Source organism: Vulpes vulpes, chromosome 11, assembly GCF_048418805.1.
Source record: "Vulpes vulpes isolate BD-2025 chromosome 11, VulVul3, whole genome shotgun sequence".
Lineage (NCBI taxonomy): Eukaryota > Metazoa > Chordata > Mammalia > Carnivora > Canidae > Vulpes > Vulpes vulpes.
In genome coordinates this window covers 52,076,956-52,093,458 of record NC_132790.1, presented here as the reverse complement: position 1 = coordinate 52,093,458, position 16,503 = coordinate 52,076,956, and the positions used below count along the sequence as shown (strand labels likewise).

The following is a 16,503-nucleotide window of genomic DNA, read 5'->3' as shown; positions in this document are numbered from 1 at the left end:
TAGAGAAGATATTTAGATGCCCAATAAGCACATGAAAAGATGGTTAACATCACTCATCAGTAGATAAATAATGCTAATTAAAACCACAAACAGAATCCCATCTCCCATACATTAGAATGGCTATTATCAAAAAAGAAAAAAAAGGAGTGGTGTTGGTGAGGATGTGGAGAAATTAAAATTCTTGTGCATTGTTGGTAGGAAATTAAAATGATGTCACCACTGTGGAAAACAGTACAATGTTTCCTCAAAAAATTAAGCAGAGAATTACCATATGATCCAATAGTTCCACTTCTATACACCAAAAAGAACTGAAAGTAAGGACTTGAAGATATATTTCTACACTCATGTTCTAAAAGTATTATTCACAGTACTTAAAAGGCAGAAACAACTGAGTGCCTATAGACAGAGGAATAAACACAATATGGTATACACTATACACATACAGTGGAATATTTTTCAGAGCCTTAAAAAGGAAAGAGATTCTGACATATGCTAAAATATGGATGAACACTGAAGATATTAAGCTAGCTTAACCTTGAAGATATTCAGCTTTTTGCCAGCCACAAAAAGACAAATACTGCGAGATTTCACTTATATGAGGTACCTAAAATATCAAACTCATAGGGACAGAAAGTAGAATGGTAGCTGTCAGGAGCTTTGAGGGAGGGGAGAATGCGGAGTTAGTGTCTAATAGATATAGGGGCTCAGTTTTGTAAGATGGGAAGGGTTCTAGAGATGGATGATGATGACTGTGGTACAAATATGAATGGAACTTCTGTAATGTTTACCACAATTTTGAAAAACTAGGGGAAAAAATCAATTGACTAAATGTGAGGGTTTATTTCTGGACTCAATTTTATTCCATTGTTCTATATGTTTATCCTTATGTCAGTACGACACTGTCTCCAACTTTGTTCTTCTTTTTCAAGTATGTTTTAATGATTTCTGGTCTGTTGCATTTCATCTGAATTTTAGGATCAGTTAGTCAATCTGTAAAGAAGAAAACTGGAATTTTCGTGGAGATTGCAGTAAGTCTGTAGATCGATTTGGGAAGTGCTGCCATTTTAAGATGAGGTCTTCTAAGACATGGATAGACACATAATATTTCATTTTTAGGTCTCCTTTAATTTCTTTCAATAATGTTTTATAGTTTTCAGAATATAAGTTTACATCTCTTTTGGAAATTAATTCCTAAGAATTTTATTCTTTTTAATTCTATTTTAAGTGGAATTGTTTTCTTAATTTCATTTTTGGACTGTTTATTGCAGGTATATAAAAATTCAGTTGATTTCTGTATACTGAGACCTTATATTCTGCAACTTTGCTGAACTCATTCATTTGTACTAATATATTTTTATTCATTTCCATAGGATTTTCTAGATCATGTCAGTTGCATATAGAGAGAAGTTTCCTTCTTCCTTTCTGATCTGGACGCTTGTTATTTCATTTTCTTGCCTAAATACCCTAGCTAAAACCATCAGTGTGATGTCAAGTAGAATTGGTGAGAGCAAAATCCTTGGGACAAAATATCAGGTTAAATACCAGCTCGGGACACCATCAGTCAAATAGAGACTGCAGGACACTCTATAGGACAAAGCCAGTTTCAACAAATAAACTGCAAGGCACAGAGAAGTAAAAAAGAGAAGTCTATATAGCTTAAGAGAGACTTAAGAGACATATTGACCAAATGCAACTAAGTTTCTGAACACACTGTTAAAAAAATTACAAGGCAATCAATAAGTTTGTCAACTGTCTGAAAATTACTGTCAATATCTTACGGGTCTGTCATTATCTTAGGGGTCATAATGGTATGATCCTATCTTTAGAAATACCTGTTGAAATAGCAACAAATGAAATATGCTGTTTGATATTAGCTTAAATAATCTGGGAGTAGCAGGCATGTGGGAGAAACAAGAGAGGCCGAGAGTGGCTTGATGACAGGTAGAGTCAAGTGATGGGTATTTGGAAGAAGTTCATCACAGCAGTCACTCCACTTTTGTACATATTTTAAACTTTCTATGATTAAAAAATATATAAATATGTATATATATTTAAATGTACCCTTGATGGCTCAGTCAGTAGGGAGCTGCTGCTGCTTTTTCTTTTTTTTTTTTAAGATTTTATTTGTGGTCTCATTCATTTGGGGAATATAAAAAATAGTGAAAGGGAATAAAGGGGAAAGGAGAAAAAATGAGTGGGAAATATAAGAAAGGGAGACAGAATATGAGAGACTCCTAACTCTGAGAAACGAACTAGGGATGGTAGAAAGGGAGGTGGGCGGGGGGTGGGGTGACTGGGTGATGGGCACTGAGGGAGGCACTTGATGGGATGAGCACTGGGTGTTATTCTGTATGTTGGCAAATTGAACACCAATAAAAAATAAATTTATAAAAAATAAATAAAGATTTTGTTTACTCATGAGAGACACTGAGAGAGAGAGAGAGGAGAGAGAGAGAGAGAGAGAGAGAGAGAGAGAGAGAGGCAGAGACACCAGCAGAGGGAGAAGCAGGCTCCATGCAGGGAGCCCAACATGGGACTCAATCTCGGATCTCGGATCTCCAGGATCGCTGGACTGAAGGCAGCGCTAAACCGCTGAGCCACCCGGGCTGCCCGGGAGCTGCTTCTATTGAAGATCCAGTTTTTAGTGTAATCTGCTCCTCAGAACTACTTTCCAGCCCCATACAATAGAGTAGTGGCATGTTTCACTTTTCACACTACATTACAAATGGGGGGTCTCGAGGAGGAGGCCAATCCAAGTTCCGCGTCATCATCTGGTTCCCATTCAAAACATCTGGTACTCCACCTTACAACAAGAAGGGCCCAGCAACTGTGCACCTAGAGACACTAAAGTTTGTATCATCATGAAAACCTTTCAAATACAAGATTAATTAAAAGCTTAACAGTGAGTGAAATGCCACCTTTAAGAAAAAAAGGTACATATAAAAGGATATATGCTACCCTGCATTTTCTAAGTTTCCATAATTAACATGTTATTTGTGTAATAAAATTATAAACAAGGACACCTGGGTGGCTCAGGGGTTGAGCATCTGCCTTTGGCTCAGGTTCCAGAGTCCTGAGATCGAGTTCCACATCGGGCTTCTTGCATGGTACCTGCTTCTCCCTCTGCCTAGGTCTCTGCCTGTCTCTCATGAATAAGTTCACAAATAAAAATTATAAACAGCTATGGCATATTTATGGTATAAACATTTCCTAAAATTTTTACTACCTGTAATAATTATATAAAGAAAAAATGTTTCAAGAAAAAACACTTCCTACACAATAAAGTCCACTGAAGACTGAGACTTTAACATGTTCAGTGGTCCTTATAAATGCATTCTGACGTTCATAGTAAACAGAATTCAAATGACAAATCATGGACAGCCCAGGTGGCTCAGCGGTTTAGTGCTGACTTCAGCCCAGGGAATGATCCTGGAGACCCAGGATGGAGTCCCACGTCGGGCTCTCTGTATGGAGCCTGTTTCTCCCTCTGTCTGTCTCTGCCTCTCTCTCTCTCTCTCTCTCTCTCATGAATAAATAAAAATATTAAAAAAAAAAAAAAAAAAAGACAAATCACCTGCCAGGATAATGTCTATGTTTTCAGATAATTTTAAAATCTGAATTCCAGTATAGTTAACATACTGTGTTGTATTAGTTTCGGGTGTACAATATAGTAATTCAACAACTGAATACAATACCTGATGCTCATCACAAGTGCCCTCATTAGTCCCCATCACCTATCTCATTCATCACCCACTGTTAACTATCAGTTTGTTCTCTATAGTTAAGAGTCTGTTTCTTGATTTTTCTCTCTTCCCTTTGCTCGTTTGTTTTGCTTCTGAAATTCCACATATAAGTGAAATCGTATGGTATTTATCTCAGACTTATTTTACTTAGCATTATACTCTAGCTCCACCCATGTCATGGCAAAAGGCAAGATTAGATTATTTATGGCTGAGTAACATTCCATTGTATATACTACCACCTCTTCTTTATCCATTTATATGTCAATGGACACTAGGGCTGTTTCCAAAATTTGGTTATTGTAAATGATGCTGCTATAAACATAAGAGGTGCATGTATCTGTTTGAATTAGTATTTCTGTATTTTTTGGGTAAATACCTAATAGTGTGATTACTCGGTTGTAGGGAAGTTCTATTTTGAATTTGCTGAGGAACTTCCATACTGATTGGATTGTTTTTTGGGTGTTTAGCAATATTAAGTTCTTTATATACTTTTGATATTAACCCTTTACCAGATACATCATTTGCAAATATTTTCTCCCATTCTGTAGGTTTTTAGTTTTGATTGCTTCCTTTCCTGTGCAAAAGCTTTTTATTTTGATGCAATCCCAATAGTTTATTTTTGCTTTTATTTCCCTAGCCTCAGGAAACATATTTAGAAATATGTTGCTATGGCTGATGTTGGAGATCTTAGTATTCTATTGAGGATTTTTGCATCCATGTTCATCAGGTATATTGATTGGCCTGTAGTTCTCTTTTTATGTGGTACCTTTATCTGGTTTTGGAATCGGTAATATTGGCCTCATAGAATGAATTTGGAAGTTTTCCTTCCTTTTCTATTTTTTGGAATAGTTTGAAAAGAAAGGGTATTAACTCTTCTTTAAATGTTGTGTAGAATTTGCCTATGAAGCTGTCTGGTTCTCAATTTTTGTTTGATGAAAGTTCTTTGATTACAGATTTGATTTCTTTGCTGGTAAAGAAATTTTCTATTTCTTCCTGCTTCACAGTTTTGGTAAGTTATGTTTCCAGGAATTTATCTATTTCTTCTGTTCTGTCCAATTTGTTGGCATACGGTTTTTCATAATATTCTCTTAACATTGTATTTTTGTGGTGTTGATCGTTATTTCTCCTCTTTCATTTGTAATTTTATTGGAGTCTTTAAATAATTTTATTTGAGTAAATAACCTAAATAACCTCTACACCCCATATGGGGATTGAATTCACAACCCCGAGATGCAGAGTTGCACACTCTTCTGACTAAGCCAGCCAGGCACCCCTGACCTGTGTCTTTTGATTGGAGCATTTAGTCCATTTACATTCAAAGAGATTATGGACAGGTATGTATTTATTGCCATCTTATTACTTGTTTCGTGGTTGTTTCTGAAGTTTTCCTTTGATCATTTCTTCTCTTTCATGGTTTGCTGGTTTTCTTTAGTAATATGTTTGGATTTCTTTATTTTTGCATATTTGTTATTGGTTTTTGATTTGTGGTTACTATCAGGTTTTGTTTTGTTTTTTTAAGATTTTACTTATTTATTTGACAGAGAGAGAATACAAGCAAGGGGAGAAACAGGCAGAAGGAGAGAGAAGCAGGCTCCCCAAAGAGCAGGGAGCCAAATGTAGGGCTCGATCCCAGGACCCTGGGATTATGACCCAAGCCAAAGGTAGACACTTAACCCACTGCCACCCGGGCATCTCTACTATTAGGTTTTTATATAACATCTTCTGCACATATGTTTATATTAAGTTGATGGCTGTTTAAGTGTGAACCAATTCTTTATTCCTTTCTTCCCTATGTTTTGGGTATATGGTATTATATTTCGCATCCTGTGAGTTTGACTGATTTTTTTTTTTACATAAATGTTCATTTTTACTGCTTTGTGTTTCCTACTTTCACAGTATCATTTCTGGTCTTTTCCTTCCACTTTAAGTGTTCCCTTAATATTTCTTGCAGAGCTGGTTTAGTGGTCATGAATTCTTTTTTTGTCTGGGAAACTTTATTTTCTTCTACTCTGAATGATAGCCTTGCTGGATATTCTTGGCTGCAGATTTTTTCCTTTTAGCACCTTGAGTATATCATGCCACTCCCTTCTAAGTTTGGAGTTTCTACTGAAAACTATGCTGAAGGTCTTTATCAGGTTTTCATTGTATGTAACTCTCCTCTTTTGTCTTGCTGCTTTTTTTTTTTTTTTTATTGTTCCTACATTTTGCCGTTTAAATTACAGTATGTTTTGGTGGGGATCTGCTTTTGTTGATTCTCTTGGGGCTTCCCTGTGCCTCTTAGATCTGGATGTCTGTTTCCTTCTTCATATTAGGAAAGTTTTCAGCAATTATTTCCTCAATTTAATTTTTTGCCCCCTTTTCTTTCTCTGCTGGGATCCATATATGTTATGTTTGATGGAGTCACTGAGTTCCTTCCTCTGCTTCTTCCAGCCTGCTGTTCATTCCATTGTGCATGTTTCTCATTTTGCATACTGAACCTTTTATGTCTGTTATTTCTTATCTGTGTTAATCATGTCACTAGATGCCTTCCACATTTTTTCAAGTCCAGCAAGTATCTTTATGAGCATACCTTTAAATTCTCTATCAGGCATGTTACTTTTATCTGTCTTGCTTAGATCTCTGGCTGTGACATTATCTTGTTCTGTCATTGGGAATAAATTCTATCTTCTCATTTTGTCTAAGTGTCTATGTCTCTTTCTGTGTGTTAGGAAAGTCAGCTACATCTCCCATTCTTGAGGGTAGTGGCTTTATGGAGAAGAGGTTCTATAGTGTTCCACAGTATAGTCCCATATTCCCCAGAACCTGGCACTTCATGGACTGTCTCCAATGTGCACTGTGTGTGCTCTGCGATTGTATCCTGGCCATTTTATCCTTCAGGCCAGTCATCTGCGGAGGCTCTCTTTGTTGTGGGTAGTGTTTAGTCTCTGGCCTTAATGTGGCAAGTTTTGACTAAGTGTGCTCTGGCCTGCTTGTGAAATGATACCTGTTTCCACCAGTGCTGAAATCGTGGCCCCCTAAAACTCCCACAACATGAGACATGGTGTGAGCAGGGATCTGAGCCAGTCTTCTGTGAGAGGGGATCCACCACTCTGGGACTTAGACAAGCATGACCGGGAAGGGCAATTCCATTGGAGGCAGGGCAGGGGGAGGACCTGTTGTCAGCAAGTTACCTGGTGAGTGTCGGCACTGTGCTGCTGGTTCCCACAGGTGGCCCTGTGCTCATGCTGAGAGGTAGGGGACAGAAATGATGCCTGCAACTTCCTTTGTTCTCAGAGGAGAGTCTGTGCTGCCTCTTTGCAACATACTCCCAGATGAGCAAAAAACCTCCACACTATGTGCTCCAGGTGCTCTTTAGAAAGTTGTTTCCATGCTGTACGTCTGCAGGCTGTTTGCCTCCGATAGTAGTGCAATGCCTCTGAGTTCTATCCTAGCCAAGCCTGCTGACCTTTAAAACTCCAGGCTTTAAGCCCCACTGATTGCAAGAAGTCATGAGATTCGGTCCCTCTCACTTTCCAAGTCAACTGCTGTGGGGATTCATCTTCCCTGTGTGCTCCCCCATGCATTAGCCTGTCTCTTACCATTCTTGGCAATCATGGCTCCCTCCTTACCACAGTGGCCATGATCCAATTTCTCTCCCAAAACATTCATGTCTCTGCACTTCTTACCCTCTTTGATATAGTTTCTTTGCTCCCTTTAGTTGTAGAGTTTGTTCTGTCAGTCTTCAGGTCGATTTCTGGAATATTTAGGTGTTCATGGGACAAGACAAGCCTAGGATCCTCTTACTCCAAACCATCTTCCCTTCTAGTCTCTTTTTATTTTTATTTTTTTTTCCAGTCTCTTTTTAGATAATTTTGAGAATACAATTCCCATCTGGGGAAGTTAAACTTTTTTTCGAAATTTTTATTGTGGCAAATGAAACTACCTCTCTACTAAGTTGTAGAGGGGGATACAGGAGCCCTAGAAATGTGAGGCTGCCTGAGACACATGTGAGGTCCCTACCATACTACTACCAACACGGTCCCTGAGAGTGCCTCCCATGACAAAACTGAACAAAAGCAAAAGCAGTGGAAGATGCTAGAGGAGGGAAGACTCTGGTGAGGACCCTACTATGCTCATGCAGGAGTACAGTAGTGCTGCACATTCACACCACAGGGATTGTATACTCAGTGTCCAGTGTAGGACAAAGATGGTGTCCAGGTACAAGGGTATGGAGACAGAAAACAGGTATTATGGATTCTGGCTCTGCTCTAAAACCACAAACTATGGATGGGAGTTAGCATCCAAGTGAATAACTGTTAATGAAGAACCCTTAAGCAAAGGAGTTTTTATTCTGATTGAAAAGAAAGGGTAATTTTATGCCTAAGAGGGTAAGATGAACATAAGAAGTTGCCTAGAAGTGGAAGAGGGGACCAGAGGTGGGTTACTAGTTCAATAAGCTGACGAGAAATGGGACACTACCAACCACTTCCGCCCTGTGGTAAATCTGTCCCTGGGGTGGGAGTGAGGAGTGCAAAGGCTTTTAGAAGCCTAGAAACCTTAGCATCACAACACAAGCCTGTGCTCACATGTTCGTGCATTAGCTTCCCATTCAATCCTTACGTTTTCCCCTTGAGAAGGAGTGTCACCCAGACTCATTCTCCCCCATGTAGGAAAGACTATGCCATAAGTCATTCCTGGCTCCAGATAGTGGCAAATCTCAATGTCAGTGCTCACCTCTGTGGGCCTTGGATTAAAACTGAATGTGCTGGGACACCTGGGTGGCTCAATGGTTGAGCGTCTGCCTTTGGCTCACAGCAGGATCCTGGGGTTCCGGGACTGAGTCCCACATCGGGCTTCCTGCGTGGAGCCTGTTCTCCCTCTGCCTGTCTCTCTCTCTGTGTGTCTCTTGTGAATAAATAAATAAAATCTTTAAAAATAAAAAATAAAAAACTTACTGTGCCACAACAAGCTACCCAGTAGCTAAGCCCCAAGGTCCCATACCTGATAAATGGCTTCATCACAAGCGTTCTGAAGGCCCAGGTTCACCATTGTGTTCTGCAGTGTGCGGCCCATGTAAAATTCCAGGGAAAGATAATAGATGCGCTAAGGAGGCAAAAGAAAGCATCTTAGATTTCTCATTCCATTCCTGCACATGAGGAGGATTAGGGTGATGAGCAAATTCATAACAGCACCTATTTAGGTGTTTCATTTAGGCCACTCACATACACCCCCAAATGGACTTACTCTCTTTGCCAAATCTTGGCCAATCTTCAGCTTTCCAAGAATAGCCCACTGAGGACCCTTCTGATATAGAGCAGAGCCTCTGCTCACTGCCCTGCTGGATATAAGGTGGCCTCCCCCAAATAGCAGGAGGCAAAGCAGGACAGTGTTGAGGAATAAGGCTCCCAGAATGGACAGAGCCAGGTCTGAACTTAGCTTGGCCTCTCCCCGACCATGTGCCCTTGAGCAACTGACCTCTTTACATCTTTAACACAGGATAAAACAACCCCTATGAGACTTTCAAGTATTAACAGCTTCTGACACCCATGTTACGTACTCAGTAAGCATTAGTCAACACAACTGGATGGATGGATGGACATATCCATTTCCACTGGATATACGTCTGAACAGTGACTCCTGGCTGTTGGCTGGTTCTGGGGGATTGGGATATGCAACAGTCTGTATAAACAAGCAGGAGGACCACCCACACTCACTGGGAGCCGAGTGGGGTTCTAAGCCCTTCCCACACATGGTACCAGTTACTCCTCACAACAACCCAGTGGGCCATGGGATGGCAGCTGCTGAGGCACACTCTGGCCTTCAGTCTTGCTCTTACACAGGACTCTATGCTGCTTCCTGACATCAAAAGTAAGGCCTAGTAAAATAAATGGGGAAGAAACGAGAAATACCCCTTCAGAAGAATTCCAATGAATGTATGCAGATGGAATGAGCAGGACAGAAAATCACGAGAACAGCAGAGTATAACTGCCATGGCCAACAGCCACTGCTGACACTGCTGAATGCTGAAACCAGTGGGCACAGCTTTCTAGACTAAAGGGGTATCTGCACAGCCTTCAATATCTTTCCCAAAATATTTATTAATTACCACGGTGATTTTAACAAATGTCCAAAAATTCTCTGATATCCTTCCCCTCAGCAGGTGGTCCCAATGCCCACCCCTGAGGGTGTGCTGAACCGGGGCGACTCCCATCTACTAAACAAAGTCTGGGAGGGGAAACTACTTCACAGGGGAGGGACCTGGCGGATGCCACCTTGCTTAAGTGACAAGGATAACATCACCAGTGCCAAGCTGTGGTGATACGCTGTGATAAGAAGGTACTGTGCAGTATTCTTTCCAAGCCCTCAGCCCAGACTAATCAGGAAAGAACCTCAGGCCCCAACTAAGGGTTGTTCTATGAACTGCCAGGCCAGTATTCATCAGATTTGCCAAGGTCATGAAAGACAAGGAGAGACCAACAACTGTCACAGATGGGAGGAGATTAAGCAGACATAATAACTAGGGGACCCTCAATCTAATCCAGGGACAGAGATATTAGAGGAAAAAGTGTTACAAACCTGAACAAAGTGCTGAGCCAGTGCCAGCTTATTTTGATAACCCTGCTATGGTCATGCAAGGTATTAATATTAGGGGCAGCTGGGTGAGTGCTACATAGTACTCTACACTATCTTTGTGACCCTCTGCAAATCTAATGTTGCTGCTAAATAAAAAGTTAAAAAGCAAAACCAGGCCTTGAAAAGGGGTGTGTCTGTGAGTGTGTGCACATGCACAAGGATGAATGTGTGTGTCTCAGATTCAGATGTGAATCCATAGGGAAGTATGGACTGTACTATGGTTTATCTTTCCTGCAGGCTAAGATTTTCAAAATACAATAAAAAAAAAATCATCTTTCCTACTGGCTGCAGAATACAGGGAAAGAATTCACTTTTCATAGACTGCTGGTGGGGCCTGTTGGGCCAGGGTTTTACTGGGATGCCCATGTAGGGTGACCTGCCTGAGCCACTTTGGGACTCACATTCTATGCAGTGACACTCTTAAACTGTATTTTTATACCCCATTTAGAATTCTGACCAGCAGTTGACCAGAAATCTTTTGAGAAAACTCTGTGGCCATGTGCCAGCCATCCACTATTTCAGCAGTGTTGTCCTCTGGGTTTTTATACCATTTCATACCATTACTGGGTTTTTATACCATTTTCATACCATTACTTCACATTTTAATGCAGCAGGATTTTGTTTTGTTTTGTTTTAAAGATTTTATTTTTTTATGAGAGACAGAGAGAGAGAGGCAGAGACACAGGCAGAGGGAGAAGCAAGCTCCCTGCTGGGAGCCCAATGTGGGACTCGATGCTAGAACCCCAGGATCATGAGCTGAGCCAAAGGCAGATGATCAACCACTGAGCCACCCTGGGGCCCCTTAATGCAGCAGTTTTTAGACAATTCCCCTTAGAACCAAGAAGCATCCTCAAAGGGTGAGCCAAGGTAGAAAGGGGCTCCCAATTCACAAAATACACAGGCAAGGGAACTAAAAAAATGGAGAGACATCCCATGTCAGTGAATTGGAAGGTTTCACACTGATAAGATGGCAATACTTTCAAAATGGATCTACAGATTCAACATAATCCCTGTCAAAATTCCAGCTGGCTTCCTTGCAGATTGATAAACTGATTCATTAGGTGGGTCAACCAGATAAAAATGCAAGGGATCTGGAATAGTCAAAACAATCTTGAACAAGAAAGGACAAACTTAAAAAAAATAATAAAAAATAATAAAAAATAAAAATAAAAAAAAAGAAAGGACAAGCTTCGAGGACTTATACTTCCTAATATAAAACCTTATTACAAAACTATAGTAAGACTGTGTAATATTGGCATAAACATAGACACACAGAACAATAGAACAGAGTCCAGAAACCAACCCTCACATTTATGGTCAACTGATTTTTAACAAGCATGCCCTGATAATTCAGTCCGAAGAATAATCTCTTTAACAAATGGTGCTGGGACAAGTGGATATCCACATGCAAAAGAATGAAGTTGTACCCCTCACACCATATATGAACATTATTTCGAAGTAGGTCAAAGATGAAATACAAGAGCCCAAACCATACAACTTTGAGAAGAAAACATAAGAGGTCTTCACGACCTTGGGTTATGCAATGATTTCTTCTGTATGACATCAAAAGCCCAAGTAAGAAAAAACAGATAAAGTAGACTTCATCGAAATTAAAAACTTCTGATAAGGGGATCCCTGGGTGACTCAGCAGTTTAGCACCTGCCTTCAGTCCAGGGCGTGACCCTGGAGTCCCAGGATGAAGTCCCACGTCGGGCTCCTCACATGGAACCTGCTTCTCCCTCTGCCTGTGTTCTGCCTGTCTGTCTGTCTGTCTCTCTCCCTCTCTCCCCATGTCTCTCATGAGTAAATAAATAAAATCTTAAAAAAAAAAAAACAAAACCTTCGGATAAGATGAAGAAAGTAAAAAGAATGGGAGAAAATATCTGCAAATCATATAACTGACAAGATATTTATATCTGAAACATATATACAACTTAATAATAAAAAGACAGCCCAATGGTTGGTTGGGCAAAGAATCTGAACAGACGTTTCTGTAAAGAAAATAGTGTCAGGGGATCCCTGGGTGGCGCAGCGGTTTGGCGCCTGCCTTTGGCCCAGGGCACGATCCTGGAGACCCGGGATCGAATCCCACGTCGGGCTCCCGGTGCATGGAGCCTGCTTCTCCCTCTGCCTGTGTCTCTGCCTCTCTCTCTATCTCTCTGTGACTATCATAAATAAATAAAAATAAAAATAAAAAAATTAAAAAAAAAAAAAAAGAAAATAGTGTCAATAAGCACCTGAGAAGATACCCAATCTACCCTATCACCAATCATCAGGGAATGCTAATCAAAACCACAATGAGACATCAATTTACATCCACTATAGGACAACTATAATAGAAAAGCTATCCAATGATAACAAATGTTAGCTAGAGTTTTAAAAAATCAGAGTCCTCATATGTGGGGTATGGAGATTGAGCTGTAAAATGGTTTAGCTGCTTTCGAAACCAGTCTGGCAGGTCCTCAAAAAATTAAAAGAGTTACCATGTGGTCCGGCAGCTCTACTCCAAGGCATGTATCTAGAAGAAATGTAATTCTATGTCCACTCAAAAATTTGTATATAAGAGTCAGAGGATGGAAACCATTCAAGTGTCCATCAATTGGAGAATGAATAAAATGTGGTACATTTGTATCATGGAATACTATTCAGCCATAAAAAGGAATTAATTACCAATACATGATACAAGAAGGAAACTAGAAAATATTACACTAGATAAAAGAGGCCAGTCACAGGGGATCCCTGGGTGGCTCGGCGCCTGCCTTTGGCCCAGGGCGTGATCCTGGAGTTCCGGGACTGAGTCCCGCGTTGGGCTCGCAGCATGGAGCCTGCTTCTCCCTCTGCCTGTGTCTCTGCCTCTTTCTCTCTCTCTCTCTCTCTCTCTCTCTCTGTGTCTATTAAGAATAAATAAATACAATCTTAAAAAAAAAAAAGAAGCCAGTCACAAAGGACCACATATTGTATGATTTCCTTTATAAAATATAGACAAACCTATAGGAACAACAGAAAGTAGATTAGTAGCTGCTTAACTAGGGGCAGATAGGGAGTTTAGCATGGGTAACAGCTAAAAGCTGTTCGGCTTCTTTCTGGGGTAATGAAGATATTCTTTTTTTTTTTTAATGAAAATGTTCTAAAGTTGATTGCGGTGATGATGGCCCAAATCTGTGAATATATTGAAATCACCTAATTGTATACTTTAAATGGGTGAATTGCAGGTAATTTTCAATTGAATTTTCTGAATTTTATCTCAAAGCTGTTACCAAAAAAAATATAAAATATTAGGAGCACCTGCGTGGCTCAGTCAGTTAAACATCCACCTCTTGATTTTGGCTCATGGGATGGAACCCTGTGTTGGGCTCCACACACAGCAGGGAGTCTGCTTGAAGATTCGTGCACGCTCTCTCTCTCTCTCTCTCTCTCTCTCAACCCCACCCCAGTGTGTGATGGTCTCTCTCTCTAATAAATAATCTTTAAAATATATATAAAAAATAGTAAAAATAATGTATACAGTTTTGACAATTACAATAAAATAAATGTACATCAAATAGAATACTTCCAATTGTAAAGATGATAGAATGAAAATGTTTCTGCCCACTTCTCCCTAAAACACACTAATGGGAAGTCAGAACAGGGAGAACTAAATTAGAAAACTGGCCCTCATACCTCTTTACCACCAAGCTGCAAAGGGAGGACAAGGGTGATTGTCCACTGCTGATCTCTGCTTTTCTGAAGGGGAAAAATGGATAAAGCACTCACACATGCACACTCACAGATGCCTGCACTCATATACACCTGCACACTCACATGCACTCACACGTGTGGACACACACAAACACACCTACCCACGCATAAATCTGGGAATCAAGGAAGGGCTGCTTGCTCCAGGCTGCACACACCCTCCAGGCCTCTGCCCCATTATTCAGTTGCAAACAGTTGGTTCAGGAAGAATTCCCTCCACTCAGGGAGATGGAACTCAGGATCTACATCCTGAAATTTAAAACAGGAAAACTTGTCCCTTCGGAGCTTCATGGAAAAAAATAAAAATAAAAAAATACAACAGGAAAACAGAAAAAGAAATAAAATGAGCAAAGAACACCCAGCATGTATTTATCAAGGGACAAATAAAATTTGTTAACACAGACTAATCCAAGATGTCAAGAAACACTGATGAGGTAACAAAAGGACAGCACTGAGCACGGCAAAGTAAAATAGATAAGAGATAAAACCACCACAGAAATGGAGGCATCACTGGCTGCAAAACAGGGACAAAGCTGTAAACAAACACCTGGTTGGAAAAGTGAATGAAATGGGGGACAAGCATGAAAAAGACTGGAGAGGAAAACATCCATACGCAAGACAAAGACTACCTAACATCTGCGTAATTAGCATCCCTGAAGTAAAGGACCCGAATAAAACACTAAAAACAATTTTTCAGTATATAATGGAAGAAAACTTTCTATACATCGCTAACTCTACAAATTCAAAGAGAATGCATTCGTACAAAAAAATCATGCGGGGGATCCCTGGGTGGCTCAGCGATTTGGCGCCTGCCTTTGGCCCTGGGCGTAATCCTGGAGTCCCCGGATCGAGTCCCGCATCGGGCCCTGGCATGGAGCCTGCTTCTCCCTCTGCCTGTGTCTCTGTGTCTATCATAAAATAAATAAATAAATCTTTAAAAAAAAAAATCATGCGCAGTGCAGTCTCTGACAGACTTTTTCACTTTTTCTTTTTTTTTTTTTCTCATTTTATTTATTTATGAGAGATACACACACAGAGAGAGAGAGAGAGAGAGAGATACAGGCAGAGGGAGAAGCAGGCTCCACCCAGGAAGCTCAACGTGGGACTAGATCCTGGGTCTCCAGGATCACATCATGGGCTGAAGGCAGCGCCAAACCACTCACTTTTTCAATCATTTGAATGTATGCCTTCACAGTTATGGCCTAAATTTCAGTATCATTTCAATCACAAATAAGGCAGTAAGTGATTCCACAGCCTTGCTGAGGACAGCTGCTGTCACCACTGCTCATGGCCCATTGCTTCTTCTTGGATGCTATTTACTCTGCACTTGAACTGAGTTATGGTCATATGGGGTTTCCAGAGTACTGCGCTGCCCCTCCCTCCAGACCGGGCTCAGCCACGTGAGAATACACGGAGTCCAAGGAAACCCAGCTGTTTCAGTAGGGCGCGTGAGTGAGCTTTCAAGCACTACCATGTCCTTTTCCTATGGCTTGTGTCTCCTTACACAGCTACTTTTGAGGTCCTCCCCAAGAGGCTTTAGAACAAGTTGGCAGCTCAGGAATATGATCGAGATGTTTTATGCTTATGTTTATGTTGCCTTTAATTGAGAAACATGTATTTTATTTATTTATTTCTAGAGAGTATGCACAATGGGGGGAAGGCGCAGAGGGAGAGGGGGAATGAATCTCAAGCTGGTTCCACACCCAGCTCAGAGTCCCATACGGTGCTCCATTTAAAGACCCTGAGGTCATAACCTGAGCCAAGATCAAGAATCGGATGCTTAACTGAGTCACCCAGGCATCCCATGGAAATATATATTTTTAAAGCTGTATTTCAATCTCTGCTAAAGTTTCTACCTTATAACTAACACTATGAAAACAGCTGGATTATCTTTTTGTAAAGGATGGGTACCAAGGCATAAAACACTGGGCCCAGTCTTAAAATCATTGTTTTTGCTTTTCCTCCCAGTTGAGCACAGCTGGCGAAGGCTCAGTAGTTTATTTAATTCTGCAGAAAGTTCAGGGAGCCTCCCGATGCACCTGTGCATAAGAGGGGAGAAGAAGCAGTGACATAGGGGCGCTCTCCTGGATATTACCCATTCAGCGTAGACTGACAACAGTTGGCTATGCCCTGCCAGGCACTGCTGCAGCTTCTGCTACTTGGCCTGTGCTGTTTTCTGTTGCTGTGTGATTTGTTCTAAGAACATTTATAGTTTCTTCAAATGTGCTGGAATTGCTTTCCCCAGTTTCCTAAAGATGGTCCAGGGTAAAACCAAACAAGAAGGCTTGCCAGCGTCACAGCCCAAGGAGATAGAAACACTTTTTTTTTAATTTATTTATTCACGAGAGACACAGGCAGAGGGAGAAGCAGGCTCCATACAGGGAGCCCGATGTGGAACTCGATCCCAGGTCTC

General features: G+C 40.7%; 1 protein-coding gene across 4 annotated transcripts in view; it reads right to left on the bottom strand.

The window, feature by feature from the left end:
* Positions 1 to 16,503, bottom strand: part of PYGB (glycogen phosphorylase B) — a 58,667-nt gene that overhangs the window by 34,272 nt on the left and 7,892 nt on the right. For all 4 annotated transcript variants that reach the window (XM_072727396.1, XM_026016396.2, XM_026016394.2 and 1 more), the window contains exon 2: positions 8,724 to 8,825. In XM_072727396.1, the coding sequence (XP_072583497.1) occupies positions 8,724 to 8,825 (102 nt within the window). The remainder of the gene's footprint in view (positions 1 to 8,723; positions 8,826 to 16,503) is intronic.